General features: G+C 38.2%; 2 protein-coding genes across 2 annotated transcripts; one reads left to right on the top strand and one right to left on the bottom strand.

The window, feature by feature from the left end:
- The first annotated feature begins 11 nt into the window (after positions 1-11).
- Positions 12-5,068, top strand: ccdc96 (coiled-coil domain containing 96). Its single transcript, XM_044340761.1, has 3 exons — positions 12-920; positions 2,578-2,925; positions 3,048-5,068. The coding sequence occupies exons 1-3, from the start codon at positions 153-155 to the stop codon at positions 3,372-3,374; spliced, it is 1,443 nt and encodes a 480-aa protein (XP_044196696.1). The 5' UTR covers positions 12-152; the 3' UTR covers positions 3,375-5,068.
- Positions 5,069-13,439: 8,371 nt separating this feature from the next.
- On the bottom strand, positions 13,440-18,337 carry LOC122973332. Its single transcript, XM_044340762.1, has 8 exons — positions 18,207-18,337; positions 17,813-17,962; positions 16,047-16,203; positions 15,049-15,158; positions 14,596-14,643; positions 14,174-14,291; positions 13,805-13,919; positions 13,440-13,700 (listed from the first exon to the last, which is right to left on the bottom strand). The coding sequence occupies exons 1-7, from the start codon at positions 18,286-18,288 to the stop codon at positions 13,805-13,807; spliced, it is 780 nt and encodes a 259-aa protein (XP_044196697.1). The 5' UTR covers positions 18,289-18,337; the 3' UTR covers positions 13,440-13,700.
- Between the last annotated feature and the right edge of the window lie 274 nt (positions 18,338-18,611).

Genomic DNA, 18,611 nt, shown 5'->3' with positions numbered 1-18,611 from the left:
ATGAGTAAAGAGGTCAGGGCGCCTGTGATTGGCTCCCGAGCCCAGTTTCCACGACAACCGAAACAAAACGAACAGTTTTCATTGACTACAGAAGTGCACGAGCCTTATAGACAAATTGAATAATACTTTAGGGTATTTTTTTCTATTAAAAAATGGAAGGAGTGCCAGAACATGAAGAAAATGAGGTGAAGAATGACACAGAGGGGGTGGTATCAGCAAATCCTACCAATGAGGAGGACAATTCTCCTATTCCTGCAGCTGGACATGTAAAAGAAGATGTTCCAGCTGAGGTGGTGACATCAGATCATAATGAAGAAAACTCTGAAAGCATGAAAGCCGCTGAAGAGCTTCCTGTTGAAGAAGCATTCACCTCTGAGCCAGAAGAATACAGTGGACATGACCTCCCTGCTGTCGACAACGACCCCACAGATGGAGACTTGGATGTGAAGATGAATGAAGTCAGTGAACTGCCACTGTCCTATGAAGAGAGCGTTGTTTTTGAGATCATCAGCAATGATGATGACGAACCTCCCAGACTGCATCTTGAGACCCAGGAGAGAGAGACCACCAGACCTGCACAGGAGGAGGAAGAGGAGGCTAAAGAAGATGAATCCACTGCTGCTCCTGCAGACAAAGAAGACATCAGCTATGAAGAATGCCTGCAGGAGCTGCATGAGGAGAGAGATAAAGCCAGCCAACACAGCAGCCAGCTGCAGATGAAGCTGGCAGAGTACTTCCGCAAGAAGGCCGGGGATGATGCCCAGCTGGAGAGGGAGATGCTGGTGTCAGAGCAGGTGCAGGAGTATGAGAAGTATATTAACATCCTGACTGATCTGAAGCAGCAGCTCACCACAGACTCAGAGACAGCCCAGCAGCAGGCTGAGGAGCTGAGGCTACAGAGCCAAGAGAGGCTGGACAAGGTTGGTCTGGTGAAGTTGTGGTTAGATTTGTTATTGTAAGGGCCTGCAGGTTTTCTACATTGTTCTAAAAATATGCATTAAGAAGTGGATCTTTCCAATTTGAAAATGTTGGAAAGTGCATTAATATAAGCCTGGTCACCTGTAGTCTTGAACCAGGATTTAGGAACAGATGAACCCCGCCTGAGGATCTGAGGCTGTGCACTGTTTCATATTACTGCTGCTACATATGACATATTTTCTGTCCTCTTACATACATATTGTCATATTTCTTGTAATTAAAAATAAGTTGGCAGTTGCCTGGCTGAAATACATTTGTATACATCTACATATTGATTTACATTTTTATAATGAAAAGTCACACTTACAATAATATAGCACAGTATTTATTATGGAAGCTAATAGAGTTTTCTTGAGAACAGTAAACAGGTTCTTCTAGTAAACAGGAGACAGGAGAAACAGGTTTGTTTAAGATATTTATGTAAAAAACTGAGGAGGGGATAAAGGAAGAATAGTAGAAGAATTGGGTAGTGATGAGCAACGACAACCACCTGTTTAACTAACAGAAGTGAGAAAAACTGGCAGAACTGACAGAAATGAGAATAAAGCCACAAAGAAAAAGTCATAAAGGAATCTAAAGAGACATCAAAAAATGACATGGATAACTACAGTATATTTATTGAGAACATATGATTGGCAGCTGCAGTAAGTGGCGAAATTAAGTATACTCAAAAATAGTCACTATATATTAAAAAACACTTAACCTTTGAGTGTGTTGTTCATGGACCATTATGCAATTGACAAAAAAAAGTAATTGCAGGTGGTGGTGAGACAGCTGCAGAAAGGTCTCAGACAACAACAAAAAATAAACTTATTAAAAAAGATGAAATATTTGGACAACGATTTGTGAAGTGTAGTTTACACTTGTAGTCCGATTGACATCTGGCAGCACATGTGTAACTGCAACACACATCATACTATAAAGTTCAACATACTACATACTGTACATACTGTGAGCTCTTTGCACTGCAGTGCTCACTAGAAAATGTCTTGCATCAATTCACTTTAATGGGGAACAAATTACACCAGCAACCACTGATAGTTGTGGAATATGGACTCTGGATAGAGGAAGAGGTGTGAGGTGTGTAGCTTATGCTTTAATGATTCCCTTTAAATGGTCTCCTTTCTCTCCAGGGAAAGTCAAGTACAAGGGGTCCACACATGGTGCCACGCAGGAAGCTGGGTGGATGTGACATGCATGCTGAATGCATATAGACACTGCTTTAGAAGTCACTTTAGAAACAAGCCCAAAGTGAAACCACAAAAATGTTCCTTTAAAATCAGAAAAAAATCTGGCGTTGTAACATTTTAAACCATGTAGGAAGCCAGTGTAACCCTATTAGAAAATAAATGAAACCATTAACAAGTACCCTTTTAGTGTGTGTGTGCGTGCGTGCATTGGGGAATGTGCAGGATGTTATCTTTGACTCATGCACAAGGGTAAAGCTTTAAGGTCAGGGGTATTTATTGTCAGATGTATGAACATGTAACAATTGTGTGCTCAAAAATAATCTTTGGCAAATGCTACCACTGTGGGACCTAGAAATTGACATTTTATTGTGCAGATGGATAGAAAATACTGTCATGTTTTTGTCTTCAGGTGGAAAATGAATGGTGTGTGTTCATGGCTCTGAAGCAGGATGTAGCTGTGACTATGCTAAGCAGACGCCTGGGTAAACAAGCAGCTCAGGCTAAAGTGGAGTCAACCCTGGCAGCAGAGCAGCTCCGGCAGGATGAGCTGATCAAGCTGCGCCTCAAGCACATTAAGCTGAGGATCAGGATTCACAGGCTGGAAGCAGAGCTCCGTGATAGGGAAGAACGCGCCAGGGACCCTCTACAGCTCCAGTTTGAGCAGCTGCAGGCTGAGAGGCTGGAGCAGAAAAAACACTCTGAGAAGCAAAGGGAGGAATCATTAAAGCTGCAGAAAAAGATCAGCAGCAGCTTGGAGGTAGGTTGAAAAAATCCACAGGTACAGGTTGTGTCAAAGTTATTTCTGTAGTTGCTTAACAAAATATGATTTTCAGTGAATACATTATGGAGTCAGTATTGTGTTTTCTCCTCTTCTGTCAGCTCCTGTTGAACATAAAGGAGAAGCTGTACTGGAGTCAGATGGAGGTCCAGGCCAAGCGAGAGCAGCTGGCTGAGGTGGAGGCCACGGTGGCCAGAAAGAGGGACCTCCTGACCAGGACCAAGCAGGCCCGCAGCGGTCTGCAGAGGGACAACCTGAGGCTTAAGGAGCGTCGTGGACTGCTGGGGAACAGGGTTCTGCTGCGGGACTTTGAGGACACTGTGGACGCCTCCGACCACCTGGCAGAAAAACTGGAGAACCTGAAATGCCGGCAAGCAGAGATGGTTTTCAGCTGTGGCGGGCGGAAGAACAAGCTGGAAACAATTTAATGAAGCAATGAACAAATGACTGAATAACCATCTTAAGATGTGATCAGACTACACAATATCAGCCCCCAAAAATGGCTCAATTCAACAAACGTGGGCCAACAAGAATGAAAAGACAAGCTCTGTGGCTCTGTGACGCTGTGAAAGCCATAGTCAGGATCAAAAACCATGGTCAGGGTTCCACTTGTCTTCTGACATGCCTCTCAACCAAATCATGCCAGGACCATGATCACCTAATCCTACCTCACAAAACAATCAGGACATTTATGTCATGTACTCTGATCATGGCATTATTGTATTACATATATGATGTTGAAATCATTCTTAAAAACCTATAAAATCATGATTTGTGATTCACTGACATTACAGCAAACGTGGATAAAGCCTTAATATAAAAATCTGTGTGAATATTTCATCTTTTTGTGCTTTGTTTAGTGTCCAGCAGTGGATATGCAGCATTTAGGGTGTTTATTGCATTCAACAACACAATGGTTAACAGAGAGTTAGATTAAAGGAATGGTTTGACATTTTTGGAAATATGTTTATTCCCCTTCTTGCTAAGAGTTAGATGAGATGATCTATACCACTCTCATGTGATGTGGACTGTTGTTGTCCTCATGGTGTTGTTGTATGCAGCACTATGCTATAGAAAAATATACTAGTAGGAATATTTTTAGTTTTGAGAGCCAGGCTAGCTGTTACCCCTGCTTCCAGTCTTTATGCTAAGCTAAGCTAATTGTCATCTGGATCAGGCTCCGTATTTAATACATTGATTTGATAATGATATCAATCTTAAGCCCAAAAAGAAAACAAATAAGCGTATTTCCCAAAGTGAACTATTCCTTTCATTTTACTTTGAGGTGATTGGAGCTGGCAACACTTTTGGTACCGAGCGCAAATTCAAATCAGTACTAATAAAGATGAAAAGACTGCTGGACAGAGTTAAATCACTTTTGTCTAACCATGAGATCCACTGAGAAAAAACTCTGCTTCACCATCTCAGGCATAAAATGTTTTCACTTTCAGTCAGTAGATGGCACCACTGTACAACAGTGAATATGCAGACATCTGCAAGGAAAAAGTATTTGGAGACATGCATAATTATTGTAGTATAGAGATTGTATAGAGAGCTTAAATACAACCATCTCATGTCCTTGGAACTGGATGACACTGGGCTTGTGGTGCTCAAAACACCAAAAAAATACATTTGAAAAACTCAACAGCAATGTCTCTTTCAAGAAATCATGACATGGTTACTCAAGATAATTTACAGACCTTGTTGTGAGCAATTTCCTGTAAGAACTATTTTATCTCTACCAAACTACACCCACCAACTGTCTCACCGTGCAGAAGGAAGTGTGCATCTACTCATGGTTGGCGGGTGTACTTGGCTGGTATCTCCAAAACTTGGCAACCCACGCCAAAACGATCTAAATGGAAAGATAACATTACAGGTGAGAAGGAAAATAGGTAATTTTGATTTTGGGGTGAACTGTCTCTTTAAGCCACTGCAACAGACTACCATTTTCAGTGTCATGAGAGACTTGTGAATGAGGAAAAAGACTCAGTTTTACATCGTGTCAGTGTGTTTCAATGGATTTAATGGTGGTAGAAAAGATCAATATATCAAATTATGTGTAAAGTAAAAAGATACATTGTATATTCAGCATTTTATTAAAATGTATGTACTGGCTTAATACAGTTAAATGGGGTCTTTCTTACTCAAGCTGAAACTGTTTTTGTATTAAGAGGAATAGAGGTTACTGTAAGTTATAGACAACACGTGATGGGTCATGGCCCTATATTCACTAGTTGTTGAGATATTTCAGACTGGACCAAAGTGACTGACAGACAGGCAGACAGACATGACCATTCCTAGAGTCACATTGCTAGCATGGCTAAACTTGACTTGTAGTTTTAATTTCAGAATGGTGTGGCAGTATAAAAAACATTGTTTTAAATAAAAACAAAAATGTATCCTTACAACTTAACGAGATGGATGACCAGGTGGAAGAAGAAGGTGGACACTCGGGGAGACTGAAGTTACTGTTATTACTCTCAACGTGAGCTGGTCAAAAAGGTGCAAGTGAAGTGTGAACAGGGAGAATTAGTATGTAACTATAGCTCTATGAATTCTGGATGAACAACAGATGTATATCTACTCATTAACACGGCAGAAAACAGCTACAACATGTTGTAAAATGTTGTCAAATACCTTTTTTTCTCTTCTTTTTAATAAAATAGCTATTGAGAATCAAAATACAAAAAAAAATCCTGACATTATTTTTGATCTCAAAAGGGGATGACAAAACATATGATATCAGTTGAACTATAATTTATCATCTTGATGAGCAAAAGGGAAACACAACCCTGCTTCCCTTCTCGAGAATCTCTTATTACATTTTCTCATTAATTTCATTATTTATTGTTATCATTTATAGATAGGGAATGTCCAACAGAACACAAACATAGCATGACATGACGGTAAAACTCACTTCTTATATATTCAGGTTCTATCAATACAGTTTTCTCTCTCAGGTAATTAACATGGCCAGAGGAAACTCCTGCTGAAGCATGTTGAATGTAGACTCCATTCACTGGATGTGAGGATCCTCGTTCTCCCCTCTCACCATGGGGACGGTTATGTAGAATGAATCGAACCTCAGTGTCAAGTTTAGACTGGTGGCTGGGGGTTGGTTGAGTAAACACAGTCTTGTCAACAAGTCAATTCACAGGAAAAGATTATTAATGTTACATTTAGAAAACATCCGCCAAGGGAACTGCTCACATTTAATAAGCTACAGAAAAATTATGTGTTAGCAAATATATAAAATAACACATTTACTTCCCTTGATATTTATTTTTAAAGATCAGTTAAATTGTAGAAAAATGCATTTTATAACTTAACCTCTAGTGGTGTAAAATCATACAGATAGTTTTGGTTTTATCTGACCAGATGACCAACCTCTGATATTTCTGCCTCCACCATGCACAATAAAAAAAAAAAAAATCAACAGTAATGTGTCTTTCTCGAAACGGTGTCCTGAGTGCTTAGGATTATCCACAATATAGTCTGCTGACAGATTTCAACGGAGCAACTTTCTATCAAAGAAGGAATCCCAATAAAAATAATTGATAATGTGTTTTGTGGAAACATTGATTCTGGGAAGACGTGTGTTTTCATTTTTCATTAATGTGAATACTGTATTGCGGCAAAGGAAGAAAGTCATACACCGTCATCTTAAAATGATACTCCAGCGGTTTAGTACTGCACTTCCATTAAGATGTGGAACTCACAAGAGACAAATTAAAAACAGAGTGGTCAAAACTGAACCATTAACTATCCCGATAAATCATGTCAGTGAGTGAGTGAGAATCCTGGAACTGGATCACCTAAATGTAATGCAGCCATCATTAATGTTATTAACTCCACCTGTGGTTTTCCTGCTTTGACAGTCAAAATGTCTGCTGAGAAAAGGGTCTAGAACGCTCTTCCAGATACGCAGAAAACAATACAACTGTTTTTACAAACTGAGTAGCGTTCCCCAAGACAAATAAACTGAATTTGATGTGTAAAATCAGTGGGATAACTCTTTAAAACCAGGGCAAATTAAACCAAAACTGTATGTAAGAGAGAAAATATAAGCTGAACAAGCTGAACTTGGGGGGGGGTCTGTTTCTGTGTGTGTGGTCAAAATGATCTCCGTGGGGAGGGGGGATTTCCAGCTTCTCTTGCATTGCCATCAACTGCAGCTGGTGCGAATCTGAACAGAAACCTTCCTCATCTTTCAGGCTGACACTGTGAGAAATAAAAATCATTATTTAGTTCTCTAATGATAATAAACAGACAAATTTGAGAGTCTGTGAATGTCTATGACTTTATTCACAATGAATCACTAAAATGTTTCTGGTTGAAAAGTATGAACTAGGAACAAAATTCAAATCTCTATCTGTTGCATCAAATCTATTGCTCACTTCCATCCACAAGATATAAGTCCTTGTCTTTCTCAATTTCTGCCACATTATCCTGAGTAAATGTGGGTAACTCTGTGGTTGGGTCCAGTGGAGCAGGAGAAGTGACCAAAGGTTCTTCATTGCTACCTGCCACAGTTGTAGGTTCAGACCTGTGGCTGGGGGGTGGGGGGCTGGTGGGGTCAGTTGAGCAATATATTTTTATCAAGTCATTTTTATCAGTTAGCAATACAGTTCATGCAATACAATTCACCTTCAACTTACAGGATAGGTTCAAAATCTTTCAAGTCTGTCTTAAAACCAAATTAACATCGAAACAGTTTTTTCTTGCCATAATCATTCCTCCTGATTATTAGAAGATCCCTTCGTAATGTACTTGCAATGTAAGTGATGGGGGACAAAATACACAGTCCTCCTGTGCAAAAATGTATTTAAAAGTTTATCTGAAGTAAAGTGTTTTCCTATTGAGCTGCAGAAGAAGGATTGTAACAAAAACAGGGAATTTGGCACTAAAAAGACAGTAATTTCGGACTTATGCACAGTAGTGCTTTGAGCTAAATGCTAACATCAGCATGCAAACATGCTCACAATGACAATGTTGACGAACTCATGCTAGTAGGTACCATGTTTATCATGTTCACCATCTTAGTTTAATGTGTTAGCATTAGTGCTTAACAAAAAATACAGCTGAGGCTGATGGGAATGTTGACATCGCCATCCCTAAGCCACACCACTAGCATGGCTATACGTAAATTAAAGTCATAATTGGTGTTTACTTTAGATTTTTCTATCTTGGCAGACTGGCACACTCATCTCATTCACTCACTCTCTCACAATCTTACATACACACACAAATAGTACTTACATGAATTCAGCTGAGCATGTTTTACTGGACGGCCAGATTGTTGTGCTTAACACTGGGGAGGTTTTAGTTGGCAGTTTCATGTTGTTCCCTTAGCAGTGACATCCTGTGTGGTCGACTTCACTGGTAACACAGTGCCACTTGTGACAATCGGCAGGAGGTCAGGTTGAGTTGAGTGTTCAGGCAGTTGGGTTGATTCCCAGTATGTTGGGTTTGGCTGTGTGGTTGGCTGTTTAAGCTCTTGGGTTGATTCCCTGTTTGCTTGCGTGGACTGTTTCGGTAGCTGGGTTGCATGTTTGGTTGGGTGAGCTGACTTTGTGGGCAGCTGGGTTGACGGTTTTAGTTGCTGGGTTGGCTCTTTGGGCAATTTGGGTGCCTTCTTAATTGGTTGGGGGGACTGTTTGGGTAGCTGGGTTGCATGTTTGGTTGGGTGAGCTGACTTTATGGGTAGCTGGGTTGACGGTTTCGGTCGCTAGGTTGGCTCTTTGGGCAGTTTGGGTGCCTGCTTAGTTGGTTGGGGGGGCTGTTCAGTTGCCTGGGTTGCATGTTTGGTCGGGCAAGCTGACTTTGTTGGCAGTTGGGTCACTGGTTTGGAGCTGGTGAACTGAGAGTTGTCAGACATCTCCAGGCAAAACTCCCCAAAACGCACAGAATTTTCAGGTTCAGTTGTTGTTTGTGTCTCTCACTCTTCATCTGGTGAGGAAAAGGAAAAGAAAAATGTGACAGGAATTGTGAAAGAAAAAAAGGAGTGGAGTCTTATCTCTCTTAGATAATGCAAATGTTTTCTGGTTGGTTTTTAGGCCCCTTAGCTGTCATGAGCCCAGCAGTTAGAGCAATGTAATGTATTTGTGTATGATAAACTATTTTTAAGGGCATGGTGTCAGTACATGGATTACCTAGAAATAATAATTTATTAACTATTTAATTAATGTTTTATTGAAAATAAAAATACATATTAATCTTCTATCAATAAATATTGATGTCACAATTTTGCAAGTTTGCATGTTTTTTTACAAGTTTGCATGCCAAGAGCCCTTACATGATGAAACAGTCTTATTATCTGGGATCTATATTGAAGTTCTTAATTCTGTTTTGTACTCCTATAATGAATAGTTATAAAATTGCTGGTTATTTTTTTGGGGATGATAATGTAATAAATAGCATCGAACTGCAAAGTCTAGAAAGAGATCAACCACTGGACTCACTCTCTTCAGTTGGTTGGAGCAAGAGAGTCATCAAAAGCAGTTTTCCGAGGATGCAAAGGCCCTTCATGGATTGGATCATATGTACGACAAGCTCTCAGTCAGTACAGTGTCTGTGCAGTATTTAACTTTACGTGAGACCCATAAACTAATCAAATCATTCAGCAACAAGGCAGGGAGGAAGTTCTCTAGCTGAAGATTTTACCTTGTGTTGCAATTCCAAGTGGGTGGCTTCTCACCCACATAGTTGGTCTGTAATGGTTATAAGTTGGCAATAAATTGTTCTGAGCTGCTGTTACTTTATGTGCTCTACACCCTGATAAACAATTTGAGTTTTGTACTGATGTGTCTGATGAGTTTATTGGGGCACTTTGATGCAGGCTGACAACAGTGGCATAGACTATCCTGTAGCATGATTGTAAGGGACCGAGCTGGCAGACAAAGGAGACTCAGGTGGTTTCAAAAAAGAGGGTTTTTATTTTACCCAAAAAATGTGAACAAAAGGTACAAATAACAAACTATGTAAATAAAGTTCAGGGCCCATAAAAAAGGTCAAATAAACAGAACTCAACTAAAGTGAACTTAACCCTACTAACAGACCTTCCTAAATGAACACAAAGGGGAACATATATACTGGCCGATCAGACCATAACAGAAGAGGGGTAACTAACAAATGACAACCACTACCAACTAAGCAATAAACAACAGAATTCCCCCCCAACACAGGTTAACTCAACTAAATCAACTAAACCAAAAATACCCAACTAAACATTCAATAAAGAGAAACAAACAATATGACTAAACTTGAAATAAACAGTTCCCCCCCTATGAGGTGGCAGGACTTGGTATGACCCAATTGGCCACTTCCTGTATTTAACCATTCCATGTCCTGGTGCACATCCTTTGCCCAGGCCTGGCCAGATGTCCTCCAGGAGCAGCACCCCAACACTGGTAACTCAAAAAAAGGAAAATTAGAACTTAAACTAATGACTGTACAAAAGTTAACCAAATGTGCACGCTACAAATAGAAACTAATGTACTGCCAAACTGTACAATAAAATGAGTATGATGTATGAAACAAAATCCAGTGTGTTGTTATTTATTTGTATGTAATGTGAAATGTAATTAAATTAGCTAACTGAGGAATGAATTAACTACAAATGTAAAAGAAACCAAAGTGTGAGTGCCAGCTGAGATACAAACTTCAAATTGGCTGTGTGGCTGCAAGTGCGGCCATCACAATGATCAAAAGCCAGAAAATCTACTAAACTATTGAGAAAGAGGCTTAGAATTTGGATCTGTCTTTAGAGCATTTTTAAAAGTATATCTCCACTGGTTCCAGCAAGGAAGTAGAATCACATAGAGCTCAGCCCAAATTCTGCCTTATCCATTTTAGATATGCAACATGTAAAAGGAAAAATATTTTAGCAGACATTATCAAGACTATCATTTAGATTGTTAAGTTGGCACATATTACACATACACAAGTCTACATACAGTGCATTCAGAGAGTATTTAGACCCCTTCACTTTTTTCACATTTTGTTATGTTGCAGCCTTATGCTAAAAATTCATTTTGGCTGTCCACTGACGGTCCCCATCCAACCTGACAGAGCTTGAGAGGATCTGCAGAGAAGAATTGCAGAAAATCCCCAAATCTAGGTGGGCAAAGCTTATGTCAATCCCAAGGAACTCAAGGCTGTAATCGCTGCCGAAGGTGCTTCAACAAAGTACTAAGTAATGGGTATGAATACTTACATCAATGCGATATTTCAAATCTTCCTTTTTAATAAATTTGCAAAAAATTTTTAAAATCCTGTTTTCTCTTTTTCATCATGGGGTATTAAGTGTAGATTGATGAGGGGGAAAATGATTTAAACAATTTTAGCATAAGGCTGCAACATAACAAAATGTGAAAAAAGTGAAGGAGTCTGAATACTTTCTGAATGCACTGTATATGCATATACAACTTCAAATCAAATCCATTCATCAAATATTCTACATTATATAGCGATTACTATAATCATTTCATGGTTCTCCCAGGACTTTTTTGTAGTTTAAGAAAATGTCAGAAATGAAATATACACCTTACACATTGTTTATAGACGTTTAGGTATTTTAATTATGTTGAAAAGCATTTGTCATATCTGCAGTCCAGATATTTTGATTAGAAATTAGAATTTTAGTTTAATGTGAACCAATCTTTTTCACTTGGGAATCAATTAACTTGATAACTTGCTGTACCCACACCAACTTTGGATCAACACAGAACTTGTGCTTGATTGTGAATAGTCTGTAGAGAGAAAATTAAGATGAGCATCTCTGTTAATAACATAGTTCTAATCAAATGTTGACATTCTTTAAATCTCAGAGTCATGTATTTATTGTTGGTCCTGTTGAAAAACAATGTATTAAGAAAATAATTCCGTATGTTAAGTCATGAAAGTGCAGCTAATATCTTGCATTATGTTCTTGCTTAAAGTAGAACTTTTACTTACATAATGGCATCAATGGGGCCATTTTAAAAGGTAAGTGAAGTATAGGTAGGTGAAGTATAACCCATACTGACACTGTAATAACATTTGGTGTTAAAAAGAAGAGAGACCAAGATAGTTTGATCAACTTAATATCATCTACAGTTGCTGTCATTTTAAGTAAATGTCACTGAAAGTACAACATAACGCAAAAATTCTAATGTGAGCACTCCTACTGGGATTTAAGAAAGAATACGGCAGCATTATGATAATTATCTAAAGGAATCAGTGCTTTCAAATATAAAACTACAGCCCATGTAAATTCTTGAAGGCAAACACATTAAATGTCAATTACTGAAAAAATGGCAACTAAGAATAGAATCAAAAATAGGTTTTATATGATAAAAATCTTGAGGATTTTTCCTTTAAAGATCCCCTCCAGATATCTATTAGGACATTTAAAAATACTTTGCTTGGAACAATAATGTGTGTCTGATATGGAATTTCCACCCCCAAAAAGAATATTTACCACATTAAAATCCATAAAATGATATCTACTCCTTCTCCCTCATGAAAAATGTCAGAATATATGAATATTGAAATGTTGTTCATTTCAAAAGTTGAACTGCTGTACACAAGATGTCTCCTACTTCACTGTCCATTCTCAGTGTTTAATTTGCAGTGTAATTCTAGAGTTGCACTTTGATTGATGTGCATAAACTGTGTCTGTACATACTATATGAAATTATATGGTGTGAAATTGGGACACGGTTATTATTTTTTATGCATTTTTGCCTTCTATTGATGGTATGTAGTTGAGAAACTAACAGGAAACACGAGGAGGGAGATAAATTGTTGGATTTGAACCAGGGACATTGTGGTTTAGATGGTACAGTACACTCCTTTGCCCCTGGGCCACCATGACATCCTTGACTTTTTATTTTATCTTGAAGACATTTCACAATCCATCAATCCAGTTGTAGTAGATGAATGTGATCATCATGGATGATTGATAAACGATCTAAGACTAAATGACAAACCCAGTTTCCTGTAACCACTTCTTCATGTCCCATGAGCTGGATGGTTGAGAATCATCACAGACATGAGGAATTTTTAACAGGTCAAGTTAATCCTTCACCATGTTGTCATCAAGTCAATGAAAACCAGCTTTGATTAATGAGTTGCAGACCGACTTTCCTGAGTGTTTTTGCTTATAGTATTGACGGATGTTTTATGTTGTCAGTTATTGACTCAAGTTGATGCCAAATGGATAAGAGAGTAGAGATTATTGGAATAAAGTTAAGCCTGCTTTGTTTCATCAGTATCCAGTAAAAACGTCATCTTGGGGGAACGGTGCAACTATTTCCCCTGAAAATCTACCATAGCATCACCAAATCAGGACAGAGCTGATGTAAAACAGCTTTGTTGGATGTTTTCCTAACTATTAGAGACCCAATAAGCCTTTGGTTTGTGTTGTTTTTTTATTTGATATAGAAAGACACAAAGTACAATTAGAGTGATAATACAAAAATATGAAAATCTATTGTACAAGTGGTTGTCACATACACATCACACACACACCTTCATGCACACATACACACTGCAAATATCTATATAATTGATACTGGCAATAACATGGAAGATATGGTATGTCTGTGTTATAGTGAACTGTGTACTTGATTTACACTCTGTCAGCAACAGGAAATGCCTAATCTACTAAAACGTAATCTGATCTATCTGGTTAAAGGTGACAAATGATAGCTGACAGGCAGGTGAAACAGCTGCTCTCCTCTCTTGCATTCTTCTCTTCTTTTAACAGTCTACAAAGATGAAAGTTTTATGATGAAGAATTTACACAGTTCCTCAGTTTTTTTGCAGGACATTAAAGTGTGTCATTGTGTAAGCATGTTGTGTAACTTCTTACCTAATTCTGCATTCTCCGATTCAGAACCTCAACCAGATCTTTGACCCATTGCTCTTCTGGATTGGCACAGAGGATCTGCCGTTTTTTATGCGTTGACCTCTTCTTTATCAGAATCCTACACATATCAGGATTATTATGTAACATATGTTATTATACTTATTGCACAAGATTCAGAAGTCGAAGACACCAGTGTGCACATTTTAAAGTTCTGCTCTAAGGTTGAATCAATCACTTCCTCAATAAGCAGGTTTTCTTTTTCCATTAGTCTTTGCCAAATCATTATAGTGGGACTTTCAACAATGTAGCTGCTTCATGGAGGGAAATGCTTAGTAAGGGCCAAAAGAGAACGACATGACATTTGTCACTCACAAAACAGCTCTGATGTTGCAATCACCATCTGGTTCTTGTATCATGTAACTCTCTATTTTTTTTTTTGTATTTGCTTTCATCCCGCGGATAAAGCCAAGGCAGCAGGTGCCATAGTAGCCTGCAGAGAAAGATAGAGTTGAGTTAGAAGAGGATAAACTGCCCCACATGACAATGTCTCTCTTCTGGAGAAATTGAGCAATCACTCTGTACAGTATGGAGAGAAAAAAAGGTCTGTTCACTGGTACCTGGTTAACATTTCTAAACCCTTTTGTATGAACATGTTAATAATAAAAATGTCACCACAGGCCCTGCAAATCACTATTAATTCAGTAACATACTGTATCATGAAATTATCATTTTTTTCAGAGAAAACCACAAAGCACAAGAGTGATTTTAGGATTTGAAAAGATGCAAGGACTTACTGGATATCTGAACTGATGAACTGATGAGCTGATGAACTGAAGACCTCTCTATTAAGAAATGACAAAATTGAAAGATATAGTCTCTCTCTCTCTCTCTCTCTCTCTCTCTCTCTCTCTCTCTCTCTCTCTCTCTCTCTCTCTCTCTCGCTCACACACACATACACACACACACACATACACACACACACACACACACACACACACACACACAAAAAATCAGATTTTCAGTGAGCACAGAGAAAGTTTCCACTTTCAGCAGGTGAACATGAAAACAGATGTCAAGTGTCAAACTCTGCACGTACATACATCATTCTGCACAGTGAAGCTCAAACATCCAAGTGAATTAACAATAAACGAAACATATATTTGAGTGGAGGGGGACTTCAAGTAGATGACAAGCAGAATTTTGTTTCAAACTTTGGGATGGAGAAAGAAAACCCATGTTGAGCACACCTTCTGATCCCTGGTTCTGATTGGTGGTTGTCAATTCGATGGCAGAGGTAACCTCTGACGATGTCTGTCCAAGCAGAGGAGGACTAGATGGAGTCATCCCATCCGAGTCTCTAATAAATTTAAGTAGGAAATATATGTAAGTAGCCTAAAAGATCAGGCAGTGCTGAGGTAAAATGTGACCTCAGCACTCTGTACATTACTCCATAATTCAGTCAGTCACTTCCTACACAAACCTTAGAGATAAGACCTTAAGACCCTAAGATAAAACATTTTTCTGTTATTTTCAGGCAGTTTGTATCTTCAAAGGAATTTTTGTGATCCCACAGATCTTTACTTCTGGCCCCACAATGAAAAATTGTTTTCCTGAGGGTTAACTCACTATTTCCACAGGTTGCCCCTCTCCACTCTGCTCTTCTTCTTCTGGGATGTACATTTAAGTTGTTAAGTTCAGATTTAATTGTTACAGTAGATACTTGTGTGATCATGAAAATACCTGCAGCTGAATAATATGTAGGTACAAATATAATACTTGGACTTTTCCCTTAAGGCTAGCGACTCATGGACTACAAAGTTATGTTTGTGTTATTATTTTATTGTGCATTGTGCCTCAAACTATGCATTGTTTCTACTGTTCAAAGATCCAGAACTTATGAAACAAGAGGAGCGATGGCAGAAAAGCAGATTTCTACATCAATGCAAACTTCCATGTTGGGAAACTTCATGCTAATCCAATACAGAAAAGAGAAAATGTGATAACAAACAAATAATATGCTACTGCATCTGGTGAAATTACTAATGCTACTGACATTACCACATGTAGTGTACTGCTGCCACTATTTCTAGTGCTAAGCATAAACCGGTGCAAATGCTGCTGCTGCTGTACCATTACTGTACTAATACATGTTAATAGCATTTTCACCACCACTGTTTCTACTACAGTTCTGATGATAAAAAATACAGCTATTAATACAAAGCACAAACAATAAACATTAACTTACATTATCTTGGGTTCACATCCTGGTGCAGGAGGTCTGAGGTCTATATCTGACAACTGTGACAAATCTTTTTTTTGTGTATGTGTATCATTACACTGACGGCTTTGTTGACTTTCAGTCTTATTTTGGTCCTCTTGGTGTCGGTTGCTCCCCTCGCTGGCTGTGGGAAACACATGTGGATGTAAGCAACGTAACTGGCAATGTGAGGGACAATACCCAACACTTCAGGAATGTCAGGTAGTTCTTGCCTCTATGTCATGCATTACAATGATGGAACGTACAAACCTGGATGTTATTATCCTGCTTATTAGCATGGCCACTGGTCTCATGTCAGCAAATTTAAAATATCAGTGATTCATTTACTCAAAAAGCCCAACTAATTTTGATGTCGCTTTTCTCACTCACTGTTGTTGCCCATACCTACACTTTAATACTTGCACAGTAATTGCCATTAAACACCTGTGTCACACGTGTTCAGTTACAACAAATTATTACACACCTGTCAGTCAATCTGAATGAAGAAGTCTCTGTGGCCATGGTACAACATACTCGAAACAACAATGCTGGACAGCTGACACCATTAGCTGACAGACATTATAGAATAATAGAATAATAATGTTGGTTAAAATTTACATTATATCCTAGCAGAGGCATTGTGCCCATTAAACTTAACATGTGTTCCCTCAGATATTTGAGATTGGATTTAAAAATGTTAAATTCTACATTCACAAGCATTTTTAATTAGCTTTAATAATATAATATATAAACAAAAGTCACTTTTCTGTATATTTTATTTGTATTTATCTCTGCCTGCTACCCACAATCCCCTCTCTCTGTTAAGGCTCCTCAGTTCTTTCCAGATAGAATACGTAATATCAGTGAAGCTCATAGAGCAGCTCAGCCGCGGCTGTGGAAGTTGTGTAGAATTTATTCAAATTGTGTTTGTGCCAACTGCAGTGTGAATAACCAGTTGAAGCTCATGCTATAAATACTGTTAAATAAATGACTTGAATGAATTTGTTATTTGTTCCCCTGTTTAAAGTGACTTTAGCATCAGTGGTTTCAACTATAACTCACGAGTCATTAGCATTAGTGTTAGCTTGTTGTCCTTTGCTATTAGCTCAATTATTGTTTTTGCCAAAGTAAATTTGAACATTGAAATGCCTCGTACAAAACAGGATGGACAAGGAGATGTTATATAATCAGTGGTGCTGGCTAGCTTCCCAGCTCTGACCAGCTAACATTAGCCCTGAGTTTAAAGCGTCCTCACTAACATTTCTTGTTCAATATTGCTGTTAATTGCAATATAGCGTCAATAAGTGTAATTAGTTATAGATAATTATTGGTAATAACTTGGTTTGGTGTGAACAAACATATGCATTGTGAAACTGTGCCTCCTCAAAAAAATTGACTGCACAAAGCATCTGGTATGAAATATGTAATATGTGTATGCAGAGTTTCAATGATCAGAACAGTCAGTCTGGATCTGAATTTAAAAGCCTTCAAGCTTCAGCTAGACACCCTGTGTACACCATTGGCTTTCTTTCTTTTTTATGAGTGACAACAGAACTAAGTATAGCAATGCATGAATTTAATGAAAACATTGTTGTTTACAACAGGAAAGAAAAATTATGACATTTTTTAAAAATACCAAAAATATATACACATGGCATGAAATTGTAACTGTATCAAATGTGAATATACTGTATGTACTCAGTATATGCCTTATAATAAGGATGTGACAGTTGAAGCAACAGAGACGGACTTACCTTCAGATGTCGTGTTGATGGTTTTATTAGAGGTGATGTTGACTGAATGTAGATTTGATGTCCAGTGCATATCAGATTGAGGCTGAATACAAAACTCTCCAAATAGCATCTCCTCATCAGTGTTTTCAGTGTTTCTTCTCTGTACAAACACTGTCAGACAAACACATAACACAAATTACCAAAATTCAAATATCACAGTACAATTCAGTAACTTTTACTACTAATCATAATTTGTTCCACATTGGTCATTTGAAGGCAACACAATGCAATGTACACAACAAATCTGATAATAATCACTATAACAATTTGTGATATACTTTATTTGCATTATCAATGTGTATGTTTAAAACTAGGTAAAGAGGAACAGATTTCCAGTGGCAAAAGCTTCTCTTACTTGAGAAGGGATGTGGTTGTAAAAAGAAGGCAATCCATACAATGTTCAGGAGCACCACGATGATCTGGGCAGTCCACTGCATGTTTCTGTCTGCTGATGTAATGTACCTTCACTCTGTTAATGCTGCCACACAGTATCTGTGTGGGATACATATACAGGCATATACATATACGTGTTTGTTGCAGGGTTGTTTTTAACCACAAAACCAACAGTACATCCGGTGTAGAATGTGTGATTAACCTTGGCACGCAGGTGTCACACACTACTATATATATCAAATACAGACTGGACTGAAGTATTAGATATATGTTTTGAGTTACATTTCCTCTACATTTTTCCTTTTTTGTTTTTCTTTATCAGTTTTTATTAAAATGATAACATTATATGTGCTTATTACATTATCCA

Source organism: Thunnus albacares, chromosome 22 (genome assembly GCF_914725855.1).
Source record: "Thunnus albacares chromosome 22, fThuAlb1.1, whole genome shotgun sequence".
Taxonomy (NCBI): domain Eukaryota; kingdom Metazoa; phylum Chordata; class Actinopteri; order Scombriformes; family Scombridae; genus Thunnus; species Thunnus albacares.
The sequence above is the reverse complement of the archived record's forward strand: the minus strand, read 5'-3'. Positions and strand labels throughout refer to the sequence as shown.